Here is a 23,934-nt window from a genome sequence, read left to right as displayed (position 1 = left end):
TTTATTAACCTTCAAAGACTCATCAGCTACATTGTTTCATTAGCCTGTTCCCTACTCTCTTTGGCGGGAAGCAAAGGAAACCCTGAAGGTTATCAGTCTAGTTAGCTGTTAACTGTTAGCTGTCTCTGTCTCTCTCAAAATCATAAACTTAAAAAAAAATTTAGGGGCGCCTGGGTGGCTCAGTTGGTTAAGCATCTGACTTTGGCTCAGGTCATGATCTTATAGTTCATGACTTTTAGTCTGCATCGGGCTCTATGCTGACAGCTCAGAGCCTGGAGCCTGCTTCAGAGTCTGTGTCTCCCTCTCTCTCTGCTCCTCCCCTGCTCGTGCTCTTTCTCAAAAACAAACATTAAAAAAAAAATTAAAAATATTTTTAGAAGTTGCATTTATAAAAGTTGGGCTATAAGCGTAGATGAAATTGTCAGTCTTTAATAGAAATGGTCTTTTCAAATATTAAACTAGCCAGAAATTCTTTTGCTCAGCCTATTTAGGATAAGATTGAGAACTTATAGGTTAAATGAAAAAAAAATTGGCAGCATGTGAAAATAGAAATGGTTACTACTAAAAGTGATAATAGAAACAATCCAACCCAACAACTGTATTTTTGAAAATGCCCTTAGCAGGGCCCTTAGTGTGGCTCAACTGGTTGACGTTATGAGTCATAATGTCAGGTAATGATATATATTTTTTTAACTGAATAAAGTTTGGAAAATTAATGTAGGTTGATTTTAATCATAAAGATTCTGCTAATGGTCTCTGTTAACAGTTGTTTATTCAAGCAAATCTGTTCTAAGATTTCAAAAGCCACAGAGCTGAAGCCCACTGACTGTATCACTCATCATCATATACCTTGGTAGTGGAGAAACAGGCCTTTGATTTTCATTAATTTTGTTAAAACACGTTTATTAAAATAATATTTGATTGTATTTCTGGGTTTTTGGTCAAAGGGTAGGTATAAATTTGCAGATCTCTAGGATGAAAAAGTCTAGAGACCTAATGTATGACATAATGACTATAGTTAATAAGACTGTATTGAATACTAGTATTTCAGGTGAACTCATCACACACACACTCACACACAGTAATTAAGTATGTGAGGAGATATGTTATCAGCTTGACTGTGGTAATAACTTCATGCTGTACACCTTAAATATATATAATTTTTAGTTTTAAAAAAAGAATCAAGCAGCCTGAAAACGTTGACTTTTACTAGATCTTAGAGCACTAGGGGGAAAAATAATGTTATGCATATAGAAAACAAAGCAATGAAAAAATAATGCAATTACTAATTCCAGGAAAGAAAAAATTTAATAAGAAAAGCATAATTAAGGTATATTTTCATCTTACTATTGATTCAACTAAAAGTTGTAAACAACTGGGGCACCTGGGTGGCTCAGTCAGTTAAGCGTCTGACTTCAGCTCAGGTCCTGATATTGTGGTCTGCAGTCCATGGGTTCGAGCCCCATGTCAGGTTCTGTGCTGACCCTCAGAGCCTGCTTCGGATTCTGTGTCTCCCTCTCTCTGCCCCTTCCCCACTACTCTCTCTCTCTCTCTCTCTCTCTGTCAAAATAATAAATAAACATCAAAAATTTTAAAAGTTGTAAACAACTGAATAAGAGTTCATATGCTCATCCTGTGGGGTGCCTGGCTGGCTCAGTTGGTTGAGTGGACTCGATTTTGGCTTCAGTCATGATCTCATGGTTAGTGAGTTTGAGCACTGACAGTGCAGAACCTGCTTGGGATTCTCTCTCGCTTTCTCTGCCCCTTCTCTGCATGTGCATGCACTCTCTTAAATAAACTTAAAAAAATGCTCATCTTCCATAATAGGAACTCAATACATAAGTTACATAAGGCTAAAATTTATAAAATAGTAAATAGCAAAGTGCCCAAATTCGTTACAAGATGGAGGCTAATACCAAAAAAAAAAAAGTAGTTAAAAGTTGAAAGTGGTTGCATTCATGGAACATGATTGGGTAAAAGGGAGAAGTAGAAAAGGGATAGCTTTTTTGTAATAGGACTTTCAGTTCTACTTGACTTTTGAAAGGTTCATATCTTGCATTTTGGTAAACAATTTTTGAGAGTGCTTGAGATAAAATAAATATGGATCTTTTATTAAAAAGTGTTTTGGGGTGCTCCTGTGTGGCTCAATTGGTTGAGCATCTGACTCTTGATTTTGGCTCAGGTTATGATCCCAAAGTCATGGGATTGGGCCCTGATTAAATTCTCTTTCTCTCTCAAAAAAAATAAACATTTTAAAAAGTAAAATAAATTAAAAAATTTTAAAAATGTTTTTGCTTTTTGTTCTATGTAAGTAATACATTATTATTTAGATTGGTTTGGTACTAAGCCTATATAATAGCTTACCCATCTTATAGCCTAGTTGAGAAAAGACAAAAGGCCAACAATAGCACTCTCCCCTTTCTCATTTGCCTCAGGACTAGAAATGTTTTCTGCTAAGGGCAATAAATATTAGAAAACTATGGAATTCAGCCAGGTGATATAAATGGCCTTGCTCTTCAGTTCTGTTTCACATTCTTTATCTGATCAATGTTCTCTCTATTGGGCTGTGGTCTGGGAATTACTGTGGTGTAATATGACTTTTCTTATTTCACTTTTCAGAAGCTTTGAGTAAGACCTTTAGTGAGCTTCATTTTGAGATTGTGAATTTCAAAGACTCTACAGCAAAGACAATCTGTGAAGTTCTGAAATCCTACCAAAGAATGGACCATAATAACAAAGATTGCTTCATCTGCTGTATCCTCTCCCATGGAGACAAAGGCATTATTTATGGCTCTGATGGGCAGGAAGCCCCCATCTATGAGCTGACTTCTTACTTCACTGGTTCAAAGTGCCCTTCCCTTGCAGGCAAGCCCAAAATCTTTTTTATTCAGGCTTGTCAAGGGGATAACTACCAGAGAGGTATAGCTGTTGAGACTGACTCTGAACAGAAGGAAGACTACTTAGAAATGGACTCATCATTTCAGAAGAGATATATCCCAGATGAGGCTGATTTTCTGCTGGGGATGGCCACTGTGAACAACTGTGTTTCCTACCGAAACCCTACGGAGGGGACCTGGTATATCCAGTCACTTTGCCAGAGCCTAAGAGAAAGATGTCCTAGGTAATTTTTGCTTGCTCTGCCTTTCATTCATTTCTAAATTTCTAGCTATCAATTACATAGTTGTACTTTCCAGGTCAGTTGCAAAATGGGAGAGGGGGCAAGTGTTAATATCTTCAGTTCACAGATGGAAAAAAACTGAGGTACTTACTGCAGAGTTTCTTTTATCTAGCATCTGAAATGATAGGGTATCATAGAGCAGGGAATGATGGTAAAGTCAGCTCAGCTTTGTTTTTAGGTAGAACATGACTGAGCCAACTTAACTGGTTTTGGGAGTCTTCCAAGAAGGTACAATAACCCATTTCAATTTTTAACATCCTCCAACTCTGTCAGAGTTGTATAATAGCTAACCAACCTTAAACCCTCTTGGTGTGTTGTGGGAGATAAGTACCAAAGAGTAGAAACCCTTTATATTCCCACTAATTTGGCTTAATTTGAAGCCACAAAATGTGGGAAAATATTCTTCTTTCATTTATTATACCCTAAATGATGGTTTTGTAGTCACAGTCCACACAAATGCACATGCAATGGGTGAATAGCAAGAAATCTTCTAGCTCTATATCTCACCATGCTTTAAGTGTATGAAGAGTGGGAATTTCCCATGGTAGACAAAGGAGTGAATCATAACATCAACACCATGTTTTTCTTTTGTAACCTTGACTACGAATGAGCAGGTTGCCCAGCTAACCTGAGAAGAGAGGCTGGTGAGAAAGGGGTGGGGCAGCTGTAGGAGACATTGGGTTTTCCCTTGCCCCAAAGTGATCATTAGATGATCACAGAAGCAATGTTGATCTGAGGCAGAGGATGTTTGGGGGGCACTGAAGCAATTATGGTGGCAAGTGACATAGTACATAGAAGAGTAAGGAACAAACAGATCAGGAGGGAAAGAACTCAAATCTGATGTTGACACCGAGGTTTCTGATGGTCAGTAGAGATCTTGAGTAAACCAAAGATAAGTTATTAAGCTCTGAGGCAACTCCTTTACCTGGAAAGCTTTGATACAAATCAGTTTAGCAACTTATGATTTCCAATGCCTGATGTTTTGAGGGAAAGAACTGTCCCTGAGTACAGCAGATGAGAAGGGTTTGCCAGTGTTGTTTCCCCACAGATGGTCACAATGTTGTTGTTTTTCAGGGGCGAAGATATCCTCACCATCCTTACTGAGGTGAACTTTGAAGTGAGCAATAAGGATGACAAGAAAAACATGGGGAAACAAATGCCACAACCTACTTTCACACTGAGGAAAAAACTCTTCTTCCCTCTTAATTGATGCTGTTTAGTTGCATAACACTATGCTTAATTTATTTGTTAGTAAAATGCTGCTATCAGCTTATTTTTTTTTTTCTTTTGGATGGCAGGAAGGGGAGAGAATGGAAGTCAGGACAACTTAATTCCTATGCAAATTCAAGCCTAAATCTCTGGCTTTGCAATAATAGCTACTGGAGATTGATAGCCACAGGCATGGTTTTAATTTTATTTTTGATTCAATGAAAAAGTTCCTAAAAAACTTACAGTAGATAAAAAATACAATAAGCATAAATGAAATGTAACATCATAAAGTTCAAAAGCAGTGGCAGAATGTTCTTTGTACATCTCTCATCTGCTTTCAACCTAGAATCATTTTTCTAAATGTTTGTGAGAGACACAGAGCATGAGTGTGGGGGTGAGGGTGGGCAGAGAGAGAGACACACACACAGAATCTGAAGCAGGCTCCAGGCTCTGAGCTGTCAGCCCAGAGCCCCACACAGGGCTTGAACTCATGAACTGTGAGGTGATGACCGGGCCAAAGTTGGGCACTTAGCCGGCAGAGCCACCCAGGCACCTCTCAACCTAGAGTCATTGATTCCCTTCAAATTGTTAAGCATTAAATAAATAAAAAATAAAATAAAATAAAAGGATGTTATTCCAAAGCTTTAACCTGGGACACAGAGTTAATGGTGGTGCAGAGATTTCATAAGGCATAAGAAGACTGGAAGTGGAGAAAGCAATTTCCCACTTGAGGACTCAGAATTAAGTGAATGTTGTTCAAGTATTGGGAGAGGATGTTAAGAAAACCATAATTCTCCTCCTTTCCGTGAAAGAACTAATTCCTCATTCTTGGTTCCTATGAGAATTTGTCAGGCTTACATTCCTGCTAACTGGATGCGATTCTATGGGGCAGAATGTGAGGTACAACTGTAAAAGGTGTCATTAAAAAGGAGACAGTAGGCCCCAAATGGAGTCCCTTGTGCTAAACTTCATGTCAGCAAATTAAGACTTAATACCTAACCAAAATGCAATTCCCCAGGAATATAATCTTTAGTCAGTCAACATGGAATCACCTGATTAGCACTGGTGAAATAATCCTCCTGATTAACTCTTTCCATTCCCCTTAGGAAAGTGACCTAATTCAATTTGATCTTTAAATTTACTCAGTTGAATTTCTGTTGTTTAACAGTATGCAGGGGGATGCCAGTGACCTCCTCTCAAAGGTCACTGAGGGAGATTTTGTGATCTGACCTAGCTAAGAAAACAAACAAACAAAAACCTACCTCGTGTGTAATGCTCCCACATCCAACCTGAGCTCTTCTGGCATGTGTGCTGGGCAATCTCAGAAACATGTGAGCCTCCTCTCCTGAGTTATGAGGAAACCCTGATTTCAGACACCATGACTCTGTCTAGATTTAGGTTATACGAAACTGAGGAATGATTTTCCTTGTTCTTATTATTTATAAGTACAATTAACCTCACTTTGAAGGAACTGATGTTAATGGCATATGAATTTTATTTTTTGTACTTCCAGTCTCTCCCTTTCCAAGCCATCCTCTACACTAATTTATAAGTTTTTAAAAAAATTTTTTTAATGTTTATTCATTTTTTGATAGAAACAGAGTGTGAATGGGGGAGGGGAAGAGAGAGAGGGAGACATAGAATCCCTAGCAGGCTTCAGGCTCTGAACTGACAGCACAGAACCTGATGCAGGCTCGAACTCACGGACCTTGAGATCATGACCTGAGCTGAAGTCGGACGCTTAACCGACTGAGCCACCCTGGCGCCCCTGTAAGTTTTTTTAAATATAAATTTGAAGATGTAATTTCTTATGTTAAAAGCTTTTTTACCAATTGATTTGCTTTTGTTCTAACAATATTGTGTCCCTTTCATGTATTTGCATTTGCTCTTTCTTTATGTGTTAATTCTACATCTTTATAAACTTAAAAAAAAACTGTTTCTTTAAAGAATGTTTTTTGAATAGTATTTCTTTTCAATAATGTTTTTAACATTATAAAATAGAATTTTAACTTACTGTTGGTTGGAGATTGTTTTGTTCATTTTGTTTTTGTTTTTTGTCATTGACCTCTCACAGGTGGAAAATATTTGGATCATAGATATGTTTTACTTTAGTTCCCCAGTGTTGGCTCATACAGTTGTAAATTTTAAAAATTTATTGCCCATCTTTTCATGTGTCTGTTGGCCATCTGGATGTTTTCTTTGGAAAAGTGTCTATTTATGCCTTCTGCTCATTTCTTCACTGGATTCTTTGTTTTTCAGGTGTTGAGTTTGGTAAGTTCTTTATAGATTTTGGGTCTGAGTGGCTAAAATTAACAACTCAGAAATAACAGATGTTGGTGAGGATGTGAAGAAAAGCCCTCTTGCACTGCTGGTGGGAATGCAAACTGGTGCAGCTGCTCTGGAAAACAGTGTGGAGGTTCCTCAAAAAATTAAAAATAGAATTACCCTACAACCCAGCAATAGCACTACTAGGAATTTATCTAAAAGATACAGGAGTGCTGATGCATAGGGGCACTCGTACCCCAATGTTTATAGCAGTGTTTTCAACAATAGCCAAATTATGCAAAGAGCCCTTATGTCCATCAACTGATGAAAGGATAAAGAAGATGTGGTTTATATATACAATGGAATACTACTTGGCAATGAGAAAGAATGAAATCCTGCCATTTGCAGCAATGTGGATAGAACTGGAGGGTATTATGCTAAGTGAAATAAGTCAGAGAAAGACAGATATCATATGTTTTCACTCATATGTGGAACTTAAGAAAGTTAACAGAAGACCAGGGGGGAAGGGAAGGAGAAAAATAGTTTCAAATAGAGAGGGAGGCAAACCATAAGAGATTCTTAAATACAGAGAACAAACTGAGGGTTGATGGGGATTGGCGGGGGGGGGGGGGGGGGGGCGGGGAGAGGGGAAAATGGGTGATGGGCATTGAGGAGGGCACTTGTTGGGATGAGCACTGGTGTTGTATGTAAGCGATGAATCATGGGAATCTACCCCCAAAACCAGTTGCCTGCCCTGTGGGGATTTGAATTCTGATGATTGTTTAGAGAAGGTGGCAAGGATCATCAGACACTTTTTCCAAAATCATAGTATAGGGAACACGATTGAGAAGTGGAGCAGTGGGGACACATGTAAGAGAGAAAGGATTTTTGGAATTGAATCAACAAATTACATTTTTGCTAGGTAAATGCCCCAGGGGGACAAAAGGTGTATTTCAAAATATAGTCAACATTTAATAGGAACAAGTTCTTCGGATCAGTGTTTTCATAATGAAATGTGTAAATGTGGAAGAGAAAATAGTATAATACCCAGAGAAAGTTTAGATCCAGGTATAGGGAACATCACTTTACAATGAAGAGTCTTGAAAGCCTGTATAACTGAGATGAGAATTCAAACATTCCCAACCACTTAGAAGAAAGGAAATTTTGAAAAGGCAAAAGTAGAACCCAGGCAGCCCAAGAACTAAACTCATAATATACATTTCTCAAGAAACTCTCACGGAAGTTGTCTAAGCCTATGGAGATGGTGTTCCTAACATCTTTTGTATTGGAGAACAACTTTTCTGCTCATAGTTCTTGTTTTTCATTGCTATCATCTAAATTATCAGAATCATTCTCATACATAGAGAGAAACCTCCCAGATCGTTCCTTATAAATTTCTTCATTCTTCACAATTATTTTTTGCCTATAGAGAAAAAGAACATGTATCACTATAGACTCAAGGATAGAAGGGGATGTAGGATATCTGAGGGGAGAGAAATGTGGTTTCATTCCTTCACTGGGGGCAGCTGCACACATTACTTATAGGTTATTTTTTAATGTTTATTTATTTTGAGAGAGAGAGTCCCAAGCAGGCTCCATGTTGTCAGAACAGAGCCTGAAGTGGGGCTTGATCCCATGAACCATGAGATGATGACCTGAACTGAAATCGAGTCAGACGCTCAACCAACCGAGCCACCAAGGCACCCCATACTTGCAGTGGTTTTGAATTTAATGAGAAATGATATTTAGGTTACCAAATTCTTGAATGAGGAATATTCTGCTGAGGGGAAACAGAGTATGCCATCCCAATATACCTTGCATATTGATTACTTGAGTTAAAGTTACTTAAGCAACAGCCAGTGCAAGAAAGGCATTCTGACCCTCTTTGTTCCCCTGAAAGTAGGAAATAGATTTTTCATATGAATATACCTTCCCTATACCAGAAGGTAAAGAGATATCCCTATCAGCAGAAATAGGGAATTTAAAGCTAAGAAGTCAGTATAAAAAAAACCTGGGTGGCTTAGTTGGTTGAGTGTCTGACTTGGGCTCAGGTCATGATCTTGCGGTTTGTGAGTTCAAGGCTCACATTGGGCTTACTGCTGTCAGCACAGAGCCCATTTCAGATCCTCTCTTCCCCTCCCCTGCCTGTGCTCTCTCTAAAAAATAAATAAACCATTAAAAAAAAAAGCCCCAACAACTCTGTTACTTACTTACTAATTTAGTACCCCAACCCCAAACTTCTTTGTCAATTCTTTACAAATTTATTGTTACTTTGTCTAAAAGGTATAACTGCCTGATTTGTTCACTTCTTTGAGTCTCATATTTTACTGAGCTCCTATACATACAAAATTAAATTTGTTTTTTCCTGTTAATCTGTTTTATGCCAATTTAACTATTAGATCAAAGAACCTAGACAAGAAGGGATAAGTTTTACTACCAAATCAATACAATGAATAACTTCCCTTTATTGAAGTATCCACCAAAAATTTATCCCAATGATTTAAAATGCATTTCCAGTTAACAGTATTATTTCTGACCTCAAGTTGACTTCCACAGGGGCTAAACGCAGCTGTATCTAAGTGTAAACCACTGACACCTAAACCCATAACCCCTCAGGAGACATGGTAAAAACTCAGAACTCAGATGGGTTGTTACAACAGCTTCCAATCGTTCATTCATTAAATATTTATTAAATATCTCTTAAAGATTCCAACTGTATGACATTCTGGAAAAGGCAAAACTACAGAGACTGTGAAAAGATCAGTAATTTCCAGGAGTTGGGAGGGGAAGCAAAAAATGAATAGGTGGAGGGCAGAGGACTTTAGGGATTTAAAATTTATTCACAGAACTGAATAAACTCAAAGACCCTCAGATAGGGGCATCTGGGTGGCTTAGTCAGTTGAGTGTCTGACTTTGGCTCACACCATGATCTCGCAGTTCACGAGTTGGAGCCCTGCATTGGGTACTGTCGGTGTGGAGCCTGCTACAGATCCTCTGCTTCTCTCTCTCTCTCTCTCTCTCTCTCTCTCTCCTCCCCTGCTTACTCTCTCTGTCTCTCTCAAAATAAATTAATTAATTAAAAAATAAAGATCCACAGGTAAATTTCATGTGCTGTTTTGAATAAAAACTAAGATGTAATAAGGGAGAGGAGTCTAGACACATGCCCAGCACCACTTCAGATGAACTGTCTGTCCTTAGCAGGTGACTTCTGTGGCCAGGCTTTGAATGACTATTTCCCTCCTGGAAGTGCCTGTGCCTTGACTTTATTAAGAAATACCTGGGTTCATCTTCATATCTATTCCTCACCCAAACTCCCTTCCACTTTCTAAAGATAACTCAGCCATGTCTTTTTGAGCAGCATCATGCACACCTTAGATGAATATTTTCTTCTGTCAGAAGCTGTATGGTGTATTTAAACTTTTCTTCAGTCTCGGCAAGCTTGGTCTGGAGTGTTTTCTCCAGATTTCCCACTGTAGCTTTCTGAAAGACATGTAAATTTTAATTGCTCTCTTTCCCAAGCCAGAGTCATCCAGAGCAAAGCTAGATGGCAGAACCGTACAGAGACCTGGATTCCTCTGCACAACCCTATCCCCACTCCAGCCAGGACTCACCTCTCTCTGGAGTTCCATCTGGGTTTGGTAGAGGGATGTGTTAAGTGATTCTAAGATAACAGATTGTGCCTTCAACTCTTCCTCCATGACCTGTTTAAGAAGACAACAATGTCTATCTATTCTCTTCTGCAGGGTGCCTGCAGAATATGAAACGTCAACTTTAGCTACTCCTTCTCCTTCACTGTTCAGTCACTGTGCCCTCTTACTTCTATCTCTTTTATGTCTTGCCCATCTATATCCTCATATGCAGACTCACTATCACTGTCCCAGAGCCAGCCCTCACCAGAGCTCCCGTGGTTGTCACAATAGCCACCAATCATTCATTTATTAAACAAATATTTATCAAATATCTACTCCAGATTCCAACTATATGACATTGGGGAAAATGCAAAACTATAGAGACAGTAAAAAGATCAGTTGTTGCCAGGGATTGGGAAGGGAAGCAGGGATAAATAGGTGGAGGACAGAGGAGTTTTAGGTAAAGAAAATATTCTGTATGATATTGCAGTGGTGGGTACATGGCATGATGCATTTGATAAAACCTATAGAATGCATAACACAAAGAGTGAGCCCTAATGTAAACTATGGACTTTAATTAAAAATGATGTATCAATATTGGTTCATCAGCTGTAACAAATGTACCTCACTAATGCAAGATGTTAATAATAGAGTATATTGTATGTTTGTGTTGGGGGAGGATATGGGCACTCTCTGCACTTTAATTTTTCAGTAAACCTAACATTGCTCTAAAAAATAGCCTTTAAGAAAAGTTGGTTTGAGAGAGAGAGAGAGCACACTAGTAGGGAAAAGGGGCAAAAGAGACAGAATCTTAAGCAGGTGCTATACTCAACACAGAGGTCATGACCTGAGCAGAAATCAAGAGTCAGATGCTCAACTGACTGATCTACCCAGGCACTCCTTAAAAATAGTCTTTTAATTAGGAAAAACACCTACTATTATAGGCACTAGGAATATTATGATGAATAAGAAAAATATAATTTCCACTCTTATGGAGATACACCCTAGTGAAGGGGATGAAAAAAATTAAATAAAAGTCAATAAAATAATTACAATAATAAATTAAAAACAAACCAAGGATGAAGATAGAACATGCAGTGTTAGTGTGGGGAAGGGATAAATCTACTACATTAGATAAATGCTGAAGAGACAATAAAAATGATCCAGATGGCTCTGTGCTTTCAGATGTCAGCCTCATTTAACTCCTACATGTCTTCAGAGCTCTTCCATGGAATAAGCATCTTCTCAAGATGTATAAACTAGAGAGGTACCATCTCTCACTGTATTTGCATTGTACAAAGCACTGTACTAGGTCATTTAGCATTCTTTTGTTTGCTTATTCATTCAAAAAAAATCAGCTGGTATTTACTAAATGTCTGTGATGTGCCAGGTACTGTTCTAGAAACTGGAGATTAGTGGTAGAAAAAAACAGACAAAAATCTCTGCTTTCATTCATTGAGTTTATCAGGTTAGACAGTTATAAATCTGTATAGAGGAGTGCCTGGGTGGCTCAGTCAGTTGAGCATCCAACTCTTGATTTCAGCTCGGGTCTTGATCTCATAGTTTGGAGAGCCCCTCATCAGGCTCTGTACTGAGTATGAAACCTGCTTAAGATTCTCTCTCTTCTTTCTGCCCCTCTCCCCTACTCATGTGCTTGCTCTCTCTCTTAAAATAAATAAATAAATAAATGTAAAAAATCTGTATAGAAAAATAAAACAAGGAAATGGAAGTGTTGGGGAGGGTGTTAAGCCTTTAAATAGAGTGGCCCTTCAGAAACGGCATTTGAACAAAACCAGAAAGAGGTAAGGAAGTTAGTTGTGTGGATATTTAGGAAAGAGCTTCCCAAGAAGAGTGAATGTCAAGTGCAAAGACCCCAAGTAAAGGATCCTTGACTGTTAAAAATACAGCAAGGAGTCCAGTGCCATTGCAGTTGTGTAATGAAGGGGAAGAAATAGAAGGAGATAAGGTTAGGGGAAAGAATCATGAGCACAGAGCAGGTAGAATAATCCCCAGCCTCAACACAGGACTGGGAATAGTTACATTCCCACCAACCAGAGTACACAGAGTATTGGGTAGACTACTCAGAAGGGTATTATCTCTGTAGGGGGGAAAATTAGCCTTAAACTAAAGACTGCTTTAACTTAACTGCATCCCAGAACAAAGTCCAACAATATTTAAAGAAATACAAAAATATTCAGCACCCAACAAGGTAGTTTGCAATCCACCTTTTTGGTTTGTTTGTTTTGATTACGCTTATGCTCAAGGTGGGGGTTGAACTCACAACCCAGAGATCAAGAGTCGCATGCTCTATGGACTGAGCCAGCCAGGCACCCCCTGCACCCAACAAGGTAAACTTCACAATGGCAGGCGTCCAAAAAAAAAAAAAATTACCAGGCATGCAAACAAGTGAGAAAATATGACCACAAATGAGGAGCAAAATCAATTAACAGAACCAGAAAGGAATGATAGAATTAGTAGACAAGCTCATTAAAGCAGCTATTACAATGCACTGGGTTTTCCTTGCTCCAAAGCCTATCCGTCTACCATGCAGAACATTGAGGCTTGTTGACCCAACAATGCTGAAGCCTTGCCTAAGCTCTAAGATATAATTCCATGATTTTATAATGGCTAGTCTTTTCCCAAACATGTCCATTCTGGATCCTAGTATAAGAAGAATCAGAAGGCAGTTCATGGGTTTGAACAGTTTCCCTTCAGGTATCTCCCACATGGAAGTGTCATAATTTGTCCCAGAAGAACAGAATTCTTTGAGGAAGCTGTTGGGGTTGAGGCACATTTGGAATATCAAGGAGAGGCTTGGAATTAGAGTTGCCAGGGTCAGTATTGTACTTTTTAGAGCTTAAGGGAAGAATTTGGTATTTTACAAATCAAGACTCTTTTGTGGTTTGAGCCTTACTAGAAATGGAATGCATTTGACACTGAAGATCACACAGCATATTGCTCATATATTTGCTCAAATTGCTCTAAAAAGACACAAAGGCTCTGTTTTATAAATGACTTTGTATTATAGTTATAAAGTTCTATTTGACTTGTTGAATCCAGCAAACTCAGCTTTGGGTCTTCCTTTTGTTTTATTTTGTTTTGGAAAATTATAATAGATTCTATTTTATTGAGGGTATATAATTTTACTGGTGCATTTGTAAGATGCTAATTCCACAAGAAAAATGAAAGAGCTTACCTGTTTGGTCTTTCTCAGCTCCTCTAATTGCAAGGTGTCCTTTTCATGTTGTTTCAGTAGCTCCTAAAAACAATTTTATTCGGAAAAGGTCAGCACTGGGGTTTCTGGCACTTCTTTCAGAGACTTGAGAAAGCCAGAATAGGATTCCAGAATGTAGTATTCACCAAAGTTTAGATATTGGTGTAATGAAGCACACATTTAATTTGTTGAAGGTAAATTTTGAAAATCTTAACTTATGTGCAATATATATATATATATATATATATATGTTTAAATATATAATATATATAAATATATAATATATAAATATATATAAATAAATATATAATATATAAATATAATATATAAATATATATAAATATATAAAATATACATATAAAAAATATAAATATATAATATATACATATATAATATATAAATATATAATATATAAATATATATATACATTTTTTAAAACTCAAGTTAGTTAATATACAGTGTAGTCTTGGCTTCAGCAGTAGAACCCAGTGATCAATCTCTTACATAGAACACCCAGTGCTCATCCCAACAAGTGCCCTCCTTAATGCCCATCCCCCATTTAACCCATCCCCACACCTATGTCCCCTCCAGCAACCCTCAATTTGTTCTCTGTATTTAAGAGTCTCTTATGGTTTGCCTCCCTCTCTGTTTTTTATCTTATTTTTCTTTCCCTTCCCCTATGTACACCATACACACACAAAAAATCAAAATGGATGAAAGACTTAAATGTGAGCAGGAAACCATCAAAATCCTACAGGAGAAAGCAGGCAGCACCCTTTTTGACCTCAGCTGCAGCAACTTCTTATGTGACATGTCTCCAGAGGCAAGGGAAATAAAAGCAAAAATGAACTATTGGGATCTCATCAAGATAAAAAGCTTCTGCACAGCAAAGGAAACAATCAACAAAACCAAAAAGGCAACCGATGGAATGGGAGAAGATGTTTGTAAATGACATATCGGATAAAGGGTTAGTATCCAAAATCTATAAAGAACTCACCAAACTCAACACTCAAAAAAACAAGTAACCCAGTGAAGATCACAATTTCAGACTTTAAGCTACATTACAAAACTGTAATCATTAAGACAATATGGTATTGGCACAAAAACAGACACATAGATCAATGGAAAATAATAGAAAACCCAGAAATAGACCCACAAATATATGGCCATCTAATCTTTGACAAAGCAGGAAAGAGCATCCAATGGAAAAAAGACACATCTTCTTTATCCATTCATCTGTCAATGGACATTTGTGCTCTTTCCATACTTTGGCTGTTGTTGATAGCATTGCTATAAACATTAGGGTTCATGTGCCCCTTCAAAACAATGCTTTTGCTAAGTGGAAACTATGCTTCATGAGAGAGACAGAGAGAGTACCATTTACAGATTCATAGTCAGCATCATTGGAGAAAAAATAGAAGAGAGGAAAGGATGCATGCAGATGATCAACTCTCTCCCCACTAGAGGAATTGTTACTTCTTATTCAGATGTCTGAGCTCTCTATACCCCAGAAGAACTGGACACACTGCACAGCATGTCCCACACCCACATTACTGTTTTGCTCAGTTATAGTGAATGTCAGAAATGGGCTTTTATTGGTGAAATCAGTGGTTTTTTAATTAGCATGATAGTTGGAAATGGACTCTTAAAAATGGAATATTGAAGGTAGATACTATTTAAAAATTTTTTTTACATTTTTATTTATTTTTGAGAGACAGAGACAGAGCACAGTGGGGGAGGGGCAGAGAGAGAATGAGACACAGAATCCGAAGCAGGCTGCAGGCTCTGAGCTGTCAGCACAGAGCCCGATGCGGGGCTCGAACTCACAAACTGTGAGATTGTGACCTGAGCCAAAGTCAGACACTTAACCGACTGAGCCACCCAGGCACCCTGAAGGTAGATACTATTTTAGAGACACTGTCCACTTTGCAGGAAAAAAGTATAGGAATCTAACAAAGCCTACAGCCTACACACTCAGGAATGGTGTCTAAGGTTTGATCCCTAAATGGTCCTGTGTCTGCTTAGGAGGAGCTCCAGCTGCCAGATGCTGACTACAGTGGTTACAGAATCCTACCTCTGTACTACCCTTGCATACACCTCTGATGAGTCTTTCATATACCTAAAAGTTCAGAGAGCTGGTGGTATAACCACTCGGGGCCTGCTTACTAGTAATGCATGTTTATTTAGTAAATGTCTGTATGTCTGAGACCTGTTTTCACTATGATCTGGCATCAGTATCAAGGTTGTAGGGGAGTGATTAACAAGAGTAGCTACATTTTAACCCCTCTAACTTTTGTTTTTCTTTCAATGTTTATTTATTTTTGAGAGACAGAGACAGAGAGTGAGTGGGGGAGGGGCAGAGAGAGAGGGAGAAACAGAATCCAAAGCAGGCTCCAGGCTCTGAGCTGTCAGCACACAGCCCAACTTGGGGCTCAAACTCACAAACCGTGAGATCATGACCTGAGCCTAAGTCAGATGCTTAACCGACTGAGCCACTCAGGCGCCCTTACCCCCTCTAACTTTTAGGTAGATCCTCTTAATTACTAAGAGCTATACATGACCAACTTGCTTAGTTTAGTTTGCTACACTGCCCTTTCTCTTCAGCTACAGTCAAGAATGAGGAGGACATTCAGAGACTGGGAAAATTTGGCAAAATAGGGAATTTCACGTTTTGTATGTGTTTAGCATTCTATTATTTCCCACTAATTTCAGTTTTCATTCCACAGTGACCCTGTGGTAAGACCATGTAGATAAAGGACAGCAAGACTGCCAGTCTACTTGCATATATTTCCAAGGAAGCTGGGAAAGGAAGAATATGCCCATAAAGGCAAAATTGTGCCTAATTACAGAGGCACACCTAGGAACCGGATGTCCCACCTAGGCTTCATGCTCAACCACTCATGTGCTTTGGGCTAAGTTACCTCCTTCTCTCGATTGAAGTTCTCAAAGACGGTACTGTAGGAGTCATTTATTTTCTTCTTTTCTTCTTCTGACTCTAACTTAAACTTTTTTGTCATATTATGTTCTGGGGGTGAGAAGAAATTACGTATATGAGTAAATGTGGGGAAAGCACATGCAGAGAGAAACTGAGAATATCTGAAGGTAATAAAAATTCCAGACTGGGTCAAACTCAAGTTCCTTTCAGCCTGTCATTCAGCCTCTGATGCTCACCTAGAAATGCTTGGGAATCAGGTGAACATGGTGGCAGTTTCCAGTGATATCAGCCATATGGTTTTACTCCTAATGTCTCTGATTTTTGTGTGTGTGTAGTTTGTTTTAGATCTGTTGCTTATTATTTTGTCCATTCCCTCTGCTGAAGTAAATACGTTTTCTTGGATATTCTTACCTTAAAATATAGCTCTTGACTAATGTGACTTTTCCAGCAACAAAATTTATTCTGTACTTAACCCTGGGGTAGAGGTAGGCTTAAACTGTTTCTGGTGCAGGAGAACTTGCCAACCGAGCCCCAAAACCAAAGAGGAGAAAGGAGGGGTGAGGGGCTGACACAGATTTCTTCTTCAGCTTCATGGTGCTGGGAATTATAGGGAGGCAACCCCTAGGCTCATCCTGTGAATAAGCTGGGAATGATAGGAAGCTACCTATCAGCTCTAGAGGGCTGAGCTACACTATGCACAGCTGAAGTCTGCTCTTTCAAAATTGGGTGTAACATCTTAACTTAGATTTTGACAACATGGGATGAGTGTGGTATGGGTGGCCAGAAGTCTGGAAGAAGACCTGGGTTATGTTACACCAGGCTTCTGAGTAAAGCCTCAGATAGGTGCAGCTCCTCATTCCTTTCCTCACCCTTAGTTCCAGGGTCTTCATGCTGCCTTCCTGCAGTCAAGAGTCCCCACCAGGGTGGGAATAGCCTTGAGGATTAACTTACCCAGGGAGTTTCTGCATTTAAATGAGTAATTTGTTGAAAACAACCAAGTCTGATATGAACTGGGGTGAGGTAGGATGTGGTATAGGTTTGTAGAGGCTCCACTCCTACCTCAACCAGTCCTCTAGGTCAGGGAGCAAAGTCTCCATAAATTCCTTTCTTCTTTTTCCACTTAGGAAGATGCTTGCTGGGGGTAGGAGGCTCATCCATAACACACTTTTTTTTAAAGTGGGCTCTACTCCCAGTGTGGAGTCCAACATGGGGCTTGAACTCACAACCCTGAGATCAAGACCTGAGCTGAGATCAAGGGTCGGACACTTAACTGACTGAACCATCCAGGGCCTCCATAAAACACTTTCTATGATCCAAACTCTGTGCTAGGTGTTGGAAATACTAAAAATATATAGTAATATATAAATGTATCAAATCAACATGTTGTACTCTTTAAACATATGCAGTGTTATATGTCAATTGTACCTGAAAAATGGAGATCCTCTGGGGGGGATATGGGAATACAGAGGCTCTCAGTATGATTGTGTTGTCACTCTCCCAACAAGTGAATATTTGAAACTCTAATTCCAGAACATTTTTCTGGAAATTCGGGGTCACTTGTATCCAGGTAACAAGTCAATGCTCCTACAGATGTCCCAGAGCTTGTTCCAGACCATGATGGCTAAACTTGGAATTGGAGAGCTTTGGAAGGTACGGGCTTATACCCTCAAATAGCTGAGTTTTATAAAAGACTCCATCCTTGTTGTCACTTGTTGAAAACTCCATGTACTCTTGATTCAGGAATCCAGCCCTCTGGCCATCACCTTTAGTGAATCTAAGGCTGATGTTCTCAAGCTAAGACCAAACTTAATGGCAGGTTTTTTTTTGGTACACGTGCCATCAAAAAGAGAAGTTCTTGTACTCACTTTGCTGTAGCAGGATCTTTTCCCGCTCCAACTTCTCATCCTTCTCCCATTCTGCCTTCTTCTTCAACCACTTATCTTCCATTTCATCATAAATGCTGTCCTGCAGAGGTACAAAGGCACTATGAAAAGAATCCTGGAAAAGACTGCACACTGGCTCCAGGCACAGCATTGGGCCCTTTAAAGCTTCCCTCACTAGAATGCTTGCTGGGAGTCCCTCTGTGGGTGGTTGGTGGGAGTGAATTCTAGCCCAGCCCATCCAAGGGCCTGTAGAACCCTAAAGTCAAAGGCAAGTTCTGCATGGTGTTTGTCCCACTGAAACTGGGTTTCCTTTGAAGACAGGTAGGACTCCCCTGCTGCAGATTCACATGTCAGCTCCCTCTGAATCATGAATCACTTATCAACAGCTCATGAAGAAACAAGGGAAATGCCTAGTAGTTAATTTGAACACTTAGAAAACAATGGTATGTTTTTCAGACAGTGTCTATTTTTAACTCAGCAAATCTAACTTCCTTTGTGGGTGAGGTTAAATAAGCCTAACCTGATGCCAATCCTGTTGGTTCGTTCAGACTTCATGGGGGTGGGACTCCAGGAGGAGGAAGGCCTAGGACCTGGATGCTGCTAGTAACGTCTCAGTACCCTGACCTCCTTTTTTCCCCCAGGTTAGCAGCATAACTCACACTGGGGCCAGACATCAGAGCTCATTTGTAATTGTTTATGGCCATTTAGATAAAGGTTCTCGTTTATCATTTTCAAGACTGGTGGGCAGCTCAGTTTCCATAGAGGTCAAACTCTCTGGAGAGGTACAGACTGAAGCAAACGTAAGGGGAAGCTTACCCACACATCAGTCTGATGCTTCTCCTAGGCTTTGCTCTAAGATGTTTTCCCTCACTGTATCAAGATACATCTTGAAAAACAAGTTTTAGATACAAGCTCAAAACTGAAACTGTGGATGGCAAATAGAATTTCAGAGGTGGTGCTGGTGCTTGACTTGGTTTCCTCCTTTAAGAGGGTGGTCAACTGTCTTTGTTTGAGACTGAGTTGTGTCCCAGGACCCTGAACTTTTGATGCTAAAACCTGGAAAGTCCTGCGCAAACACAACTAGCTGCTCACCAATAGGATGGGGGTTTGCTGCCTCAGCCTGTTCATTCCTCATCTCCTACTCTCTCATCCCACTAAGAAGAAATCATGGCCTGTTTCCCCAGGCCTCCCTCAAATTAGCTGATTCAATGAATGAGTTACATTCTGAGATGGCTAGAGCATCCCATGCCCAGCTGGTGGGGGTGCAGTGAGAGAGTCTTTTTTGGACGGCAATTTGGCCAAATGTATCAAAGGACTTTAAAATGTTTATCCCTTTTGGCCCTGCACTCTACTAAAATCAAAGATGTTACAAAGTACAAATGCTAACAGCAGATTGTCTTGCGGTGGTAATTCTCTTTTGTTGCTGTTGTAGTTGGTTTTTGTATTTCCATTTTTTAGAAACCATGAGCAGGTATTACTTTTGTAATTACAAACATATTTGTCAGTGGGCTTCTTTAGGGACTGGGTGACTGATTCACACATGGAAGCCACCACAGTCTGAAGGTCACTCTTCTCCCTGGGTGTACTTAGTGCCACCTAGAACCAAGGATGCTGGGAATCTGAGGAAATTATTTTCTGGGCAAGTGCTGTAGATTCAGCCTGATGTCATCAGCCAGGAATGAGCCTTGCCTCTTACTTTCATAATCCAAGGAGCTCTGAATCTCACCTGATACATATGAAACATATTCTTCAAATACTTATACTCCTTTCCCATTTCATCTGGACAAAAGGAAAACAACAGGGTCATCATTATTCCTCCGAAATGAATGTTTTCACACTCAAGTGTGAGCTCTCCTGTACTCTTCCTCCATCTCCAACTCATCCTCTAGGTGTTAAAACCATGTTGCACCTCAAGAATAACCCTGGAGGCTTAGTAGAAATCTAGACGCCTGTCTTCTCCTACCCCCCACCTCCACCCAGCCAAACCCACTGAATTCAGGTCTCAGAGGAGAGAGGCCTAGTGTCTGTGGATAATATGTTTCTCAAGTGATTCTGATGCATACCAAATGTGAGAACTAATCCCTGGGGGTACACCTACATCTGTGGGGAAAAGAGGAGCAAAACCTTGTAGTATGCGCCTGCTTCCCTCTTTTTAAAGCAGTTTTATTTATTTTTTAATGTTTACTTTTGAAAGAGAGAGAGACAGAGTGCAAGCAGGGTGAGGGGGCAGAGAGAGAGGGAGATAAAGGATCCAAATCAGGCTCCGTGCTGTCAGTACAGAGCCCGATGTGGGGCTCAAACCCACGAACTGTGAGATCATGACCTGAGCCAAAGTTGGACGTTTAACCACCTAGGTGCCCCTGCTTCTCTCTTTTTAAAGTGATGTTTCTAGTGTACACTGATTTTGAAAATGATACATGTTTTCTTTAGAAAATTGGAAAATCAGCAAGCTATAAATACCCTCTTTTTAAAAAGTAAGGCAAAATAAAGGGAGAAGATTATAGAATTTCTCCTTCTCCCTATGGAGATTAGTCTATAATCTCAGAATTCTGAAGGATACACATTTTGGCCTTCCTGAGGACAGTGTAAATAATGGGATAAATGGCCAACACAACTCTTATGCATTATAAGGCCATATAAATCATAGTGTGCTATTATAATATAATGAAACACCACCATTTTACAGATGACGTAACTTGCTGGATTACAATAATATTATATTTGTAGAGTTAAAAATATATTTTAAGAAGGTGCTTTCACATTCTTATCTCTCTGATAAAGGCAGGTATTATAGTCCTCAATTCTTAGACAGAATAAATGAGACTCAAGGAGATTAAGGACTTGCTCAGATCCTAACACTTGGTTGCAGGCCAGTCTATCACCTGGGCATAGGAGGGACACTGATGACATGGTTTCCCTCTTTTCAGTTCCATTCTCAGTCACTCCCTGTCTCTGAGCTTTAGGAGGACATCTGGAGAGCATAGTCCCAGCCCATCCATGACCAAGGGAGTTCTTTGGTCTTAGACCCCCATGGTCAGCCTCTCACCCTTCCCCACGGTCATTCTCCCCAGTCCAGACCATACCTAGTTTTTCTTGGGCAGCCAGCTTCTCTGCCTTCAGTGTGGCTTTGTAGTTGTTCTCCAACTGACTGAGCTCTGCTGCGTGAGCCTCTTTGAGCTCTCTGTGTGACCCCGGGAGAAGGCCACAATCAGTGAAAACAAGTCCAGAGCTGAGCTGTTACACTCAGTTGATCCCACCTTTCCCCATCACACAGGCAGTTGTGGGCAGCCTGCAGGGCCTTCACTTCCTGACTCATTCTCCTGGCATCCACCCAGAAGAAGGTGAGAAGACCCATTTTTACCAACTATTATTTTGAATGGAGCTGGTGGAGACCATAGACTCCTGTGCTAATAGCACAGTATTTGTTTATGGCTGTCTTGGGAAACTGTAGGCTGTATTAGCATCCAGGATAATTTTAGAGCCCAGGGTCTCTTCAGCCTCCATTCCAGGGGGCAGAAGCTGGCAGTGTTCAAGATGAATGTCAAAAAGAAAGGTCATATGAGCTGTCAAGCCAAGAGAAGACATGGAGGAACATTAAATGCATAATAGTAAGTGACCAAAGTCAATACATAAAGCCTACACACTATATGATTCCAACTATATGATATTCTGGAAAATGCACAGCTATGGAGACAGTAAAAAGATCAATGTTTGCCAGAGGTTAGTGGGGAGGGAGGGATGAATGAGCAGAGCACAGAGGATTTTTCAGGGCGGTGAAACTACTCTGTATGATACAATAATGGTGGACACATGTCATTATACATTTGTCAAAACCCATAGGATGTACAACACCAAGAGTGAACCCTAATGTAAACTATGCACTTCGGGTGATGGTAATTTATCAATGTAGATTCATCAATTGTAACAAATGCATCACAATGGTGCAGGAGTTAATGATTACTTGGGGTGAGCAGGTGTGGGGTCAGGCTGTCTGTACTTTATGCTCTATTTTACTATGAACCTAAAACCGCTCTAAAAATAATGAAAGCTATTATATAACAAATATGTTACTTATTTATTATAATTTTTTGGAAGCAAGTCTATGACTCAGTGAGGTATATTTCTCTCTGCTGGGACTTCTGAGGCTGCTCTGGTGCCCAGCAGGTAGCCTGGAAGGAGGTTTTGAAGGTTTCCTCACCCACATAGGCAACACACTTCCTTTTACTTCCCCTTGGCTTGTCTTTGTGGCTCTGGCTCCTGCTCCTCCCATACCTTCTTCCCATTCTGCCCAGGTCACGGGACTAGCCAGGAGAGTAGAAATGACAGGACAAAAATGAGGAAGAGAAAGAGGGGGGAGGAAGTGAAGAGGCAGGGGAAATAGGAGGAGGCTGGGCTGAGAACAATAGTTGTCTGTCACAGAAATCTCATAGAGAATGAAAACTGGCTCTCCTCAGCAATCAACAGAAAGGGAGATTATACTTGAAACAAAGTAATTGGATCAGAAAGTGCAAAACTAGGAATTACCTTCTCTGTGCTACATTTTGGTGGCTTCACATCAAACCATCTTGCCCATTTCCCCAATCCCCACCTACCCAACTCCATTTGGCACTATCTGAAATCCCAGTGAAACGAAATCTTGCAAGGAAGCAAGAGTCTTAGGGCCTTCAGCACACAGGAGCTTGTGCTAGAAAGCTTACCTGTTTTTGTTTTCGAAGTTCTGCTGCATCTCAGCACAGCGGAGAGCCATTTCATCCGAGAGCTGGGAGCAACATGGCATTAACGATGTAGCATCAAGGATCCCACTCCCACTGCAGTCTGCAATTTCTGAGAAGCCTTCACGTTCATAGGGTGTGCTCTACTCCCCACACTCTCTTCTTTGTGTTCTCCAATCCCAGAGAGCACATCACTACTCAGGGAATGGAGCAATCCTTGCCTTGGTCTATTGCTGTTTGGTATGTAATCAGTTCATAATGTTGGTGCACAGAAACCATCTCTTTCACTAACTGGTTTTATAGGCAGGTCTGGTCTTTTTGCTGGACAGCAATCTCTAAGATCTTGGTCTTTGGATTTCTTTGATACATAATTCAATTAAGTTATCATCTATTGAGCAAAGAGCTTGCCCTGGAAGAGCCAAAGAGGCCCAAGATTCAAACTCCACACTTTCAATGAACTTAAAATCTGGTGTTAATAAAGCCTCTTTGTCAGAAAGGTATGTTACCACAGGCAAAATTTGCTCATTTCCAGGTGACCTTCCATTTTAACCATCAGATTCTCTGGTTAGTGTCTCAGGAGGAAAGGACACTTCCAGAACAGTCAGCACCCACTGCAAACTGAGACAAAAGGGTTCAGGGCTCTCCCTGTCCCTCTCTGTCTACACACTGGCAGCCAGAACTACAGCCTTCCACAGGGTCACACAACAATTTGGGATGTTCACAGGTGGGAGAATTTTAAGTATCACAGTATGAGGTCCCTGCACGAAAATAATCTCTAAATAGGTCTTTAGCAGGGCCAATGATTCAGTGAGTGAAAATGTGCATTTTGCAACAATAATCCACCATTGATGACTGATCTCATAGAACTTATTTAACTTCCTGAGCCTTAATTTCCTATCTGTAGAAGCA

At 40.0% G+C, this 23,934-nt stretch overlaps 2 protein-coding genes across 8 annotated transcripts in view; one reads left to right on the top strand and one right to left on the bottom strand.

Moving 5' to 3' along the window:
* CASP8 (caspase 8) overlaps window positions 1-10,374 on the top strand; it is a 79,124-nt gene extending 68,750 nt beyond the window's left edge. For all 5 annotated transcript variants that reach the window (XM_078451025.2, XM_078451023.2, XM_078451022.2 and 2 more), the window contains 2 exons: window positions 2,620-3,121; window positions 4,253-10,374. In XM_078451025.2, the coding sequence (XP_078307151.1) occupies window positions 2,620-3,121; window positions 4,253-4,388 (638 nt within the window). In that variant the 3' untranslated portion in view covers window positions 4,389-10,374. The remainder of the gene's footprint in view (window positions 1-2,619; window positions 3,122-4,252) is intronic.
* The window catches only part of FLACC1 (flagellum associated containing coiled-coil domains 1), a 42,656-nt gene continuing 24,706 nt past the window's right edge, over window positions 5,985-23,934 (bottom strand). For all 3 annotated transcript variants that reach the window (XM_060622941.3, XM_060622940.3, XM_060622943.3), the window contains 9 exons: window positions 23,011-23,072; window positions 21,397-21,494; window positions 20,040-20,092; window positions 18,296-18,395; window positions 16,417-16,520; window positions 13,478-13,540; window positions 10,264-10,353; window positions 10,023-10,132; window positions 5,985-8,075 (listed from right to left, as the gene is read on the bottom strand). In XM_060622941.3, coding sequence (XP_060478924.2) covers window positions 7,958-8,075; window positions 10,023-10,132; window positions 10,264-10,353; window positions 13,478-13,540; window positions 16,417-16,520; window positions 18,296-18,395; window positions 20,040-20,092; window positions 21,397-21,494; window positions 23,011-23,072 — 798 coding nt within the window. In that variant the 3' untranslated portion in view covers window positions 5,985-7,957. The remainder of the gene's footprint in view (window positions 8,076-10,022; window positions 10,133-10,263; window positions 10,354-13,477; window positions 13,541-16,416; window positions 16,521-18,295; window positions 18,396-20,039; window positions 20,093-21,396; window positions 21,495-23,010; window positions 23,073-23,934) is intronic.

This window comes from Panthera onca, chromosome C1 (assembly GCF_046562875.1).
Source record: "Panthera onca isolate mPanOnc1 chromosome C1, mPanOnc1 haplotype 2, whole genome shotgun sequence".
In the NCBI taxonomy this organism is placed as follows: domain Eukaryota; kingdom Metazoa; phylum Chordata; class Mammalia; order Carnivora; family Felidae; genus Panthera; species Panthera onca.
This window is presented reverse-complemented; position numbering and strand designations above follow the sequence as displayed.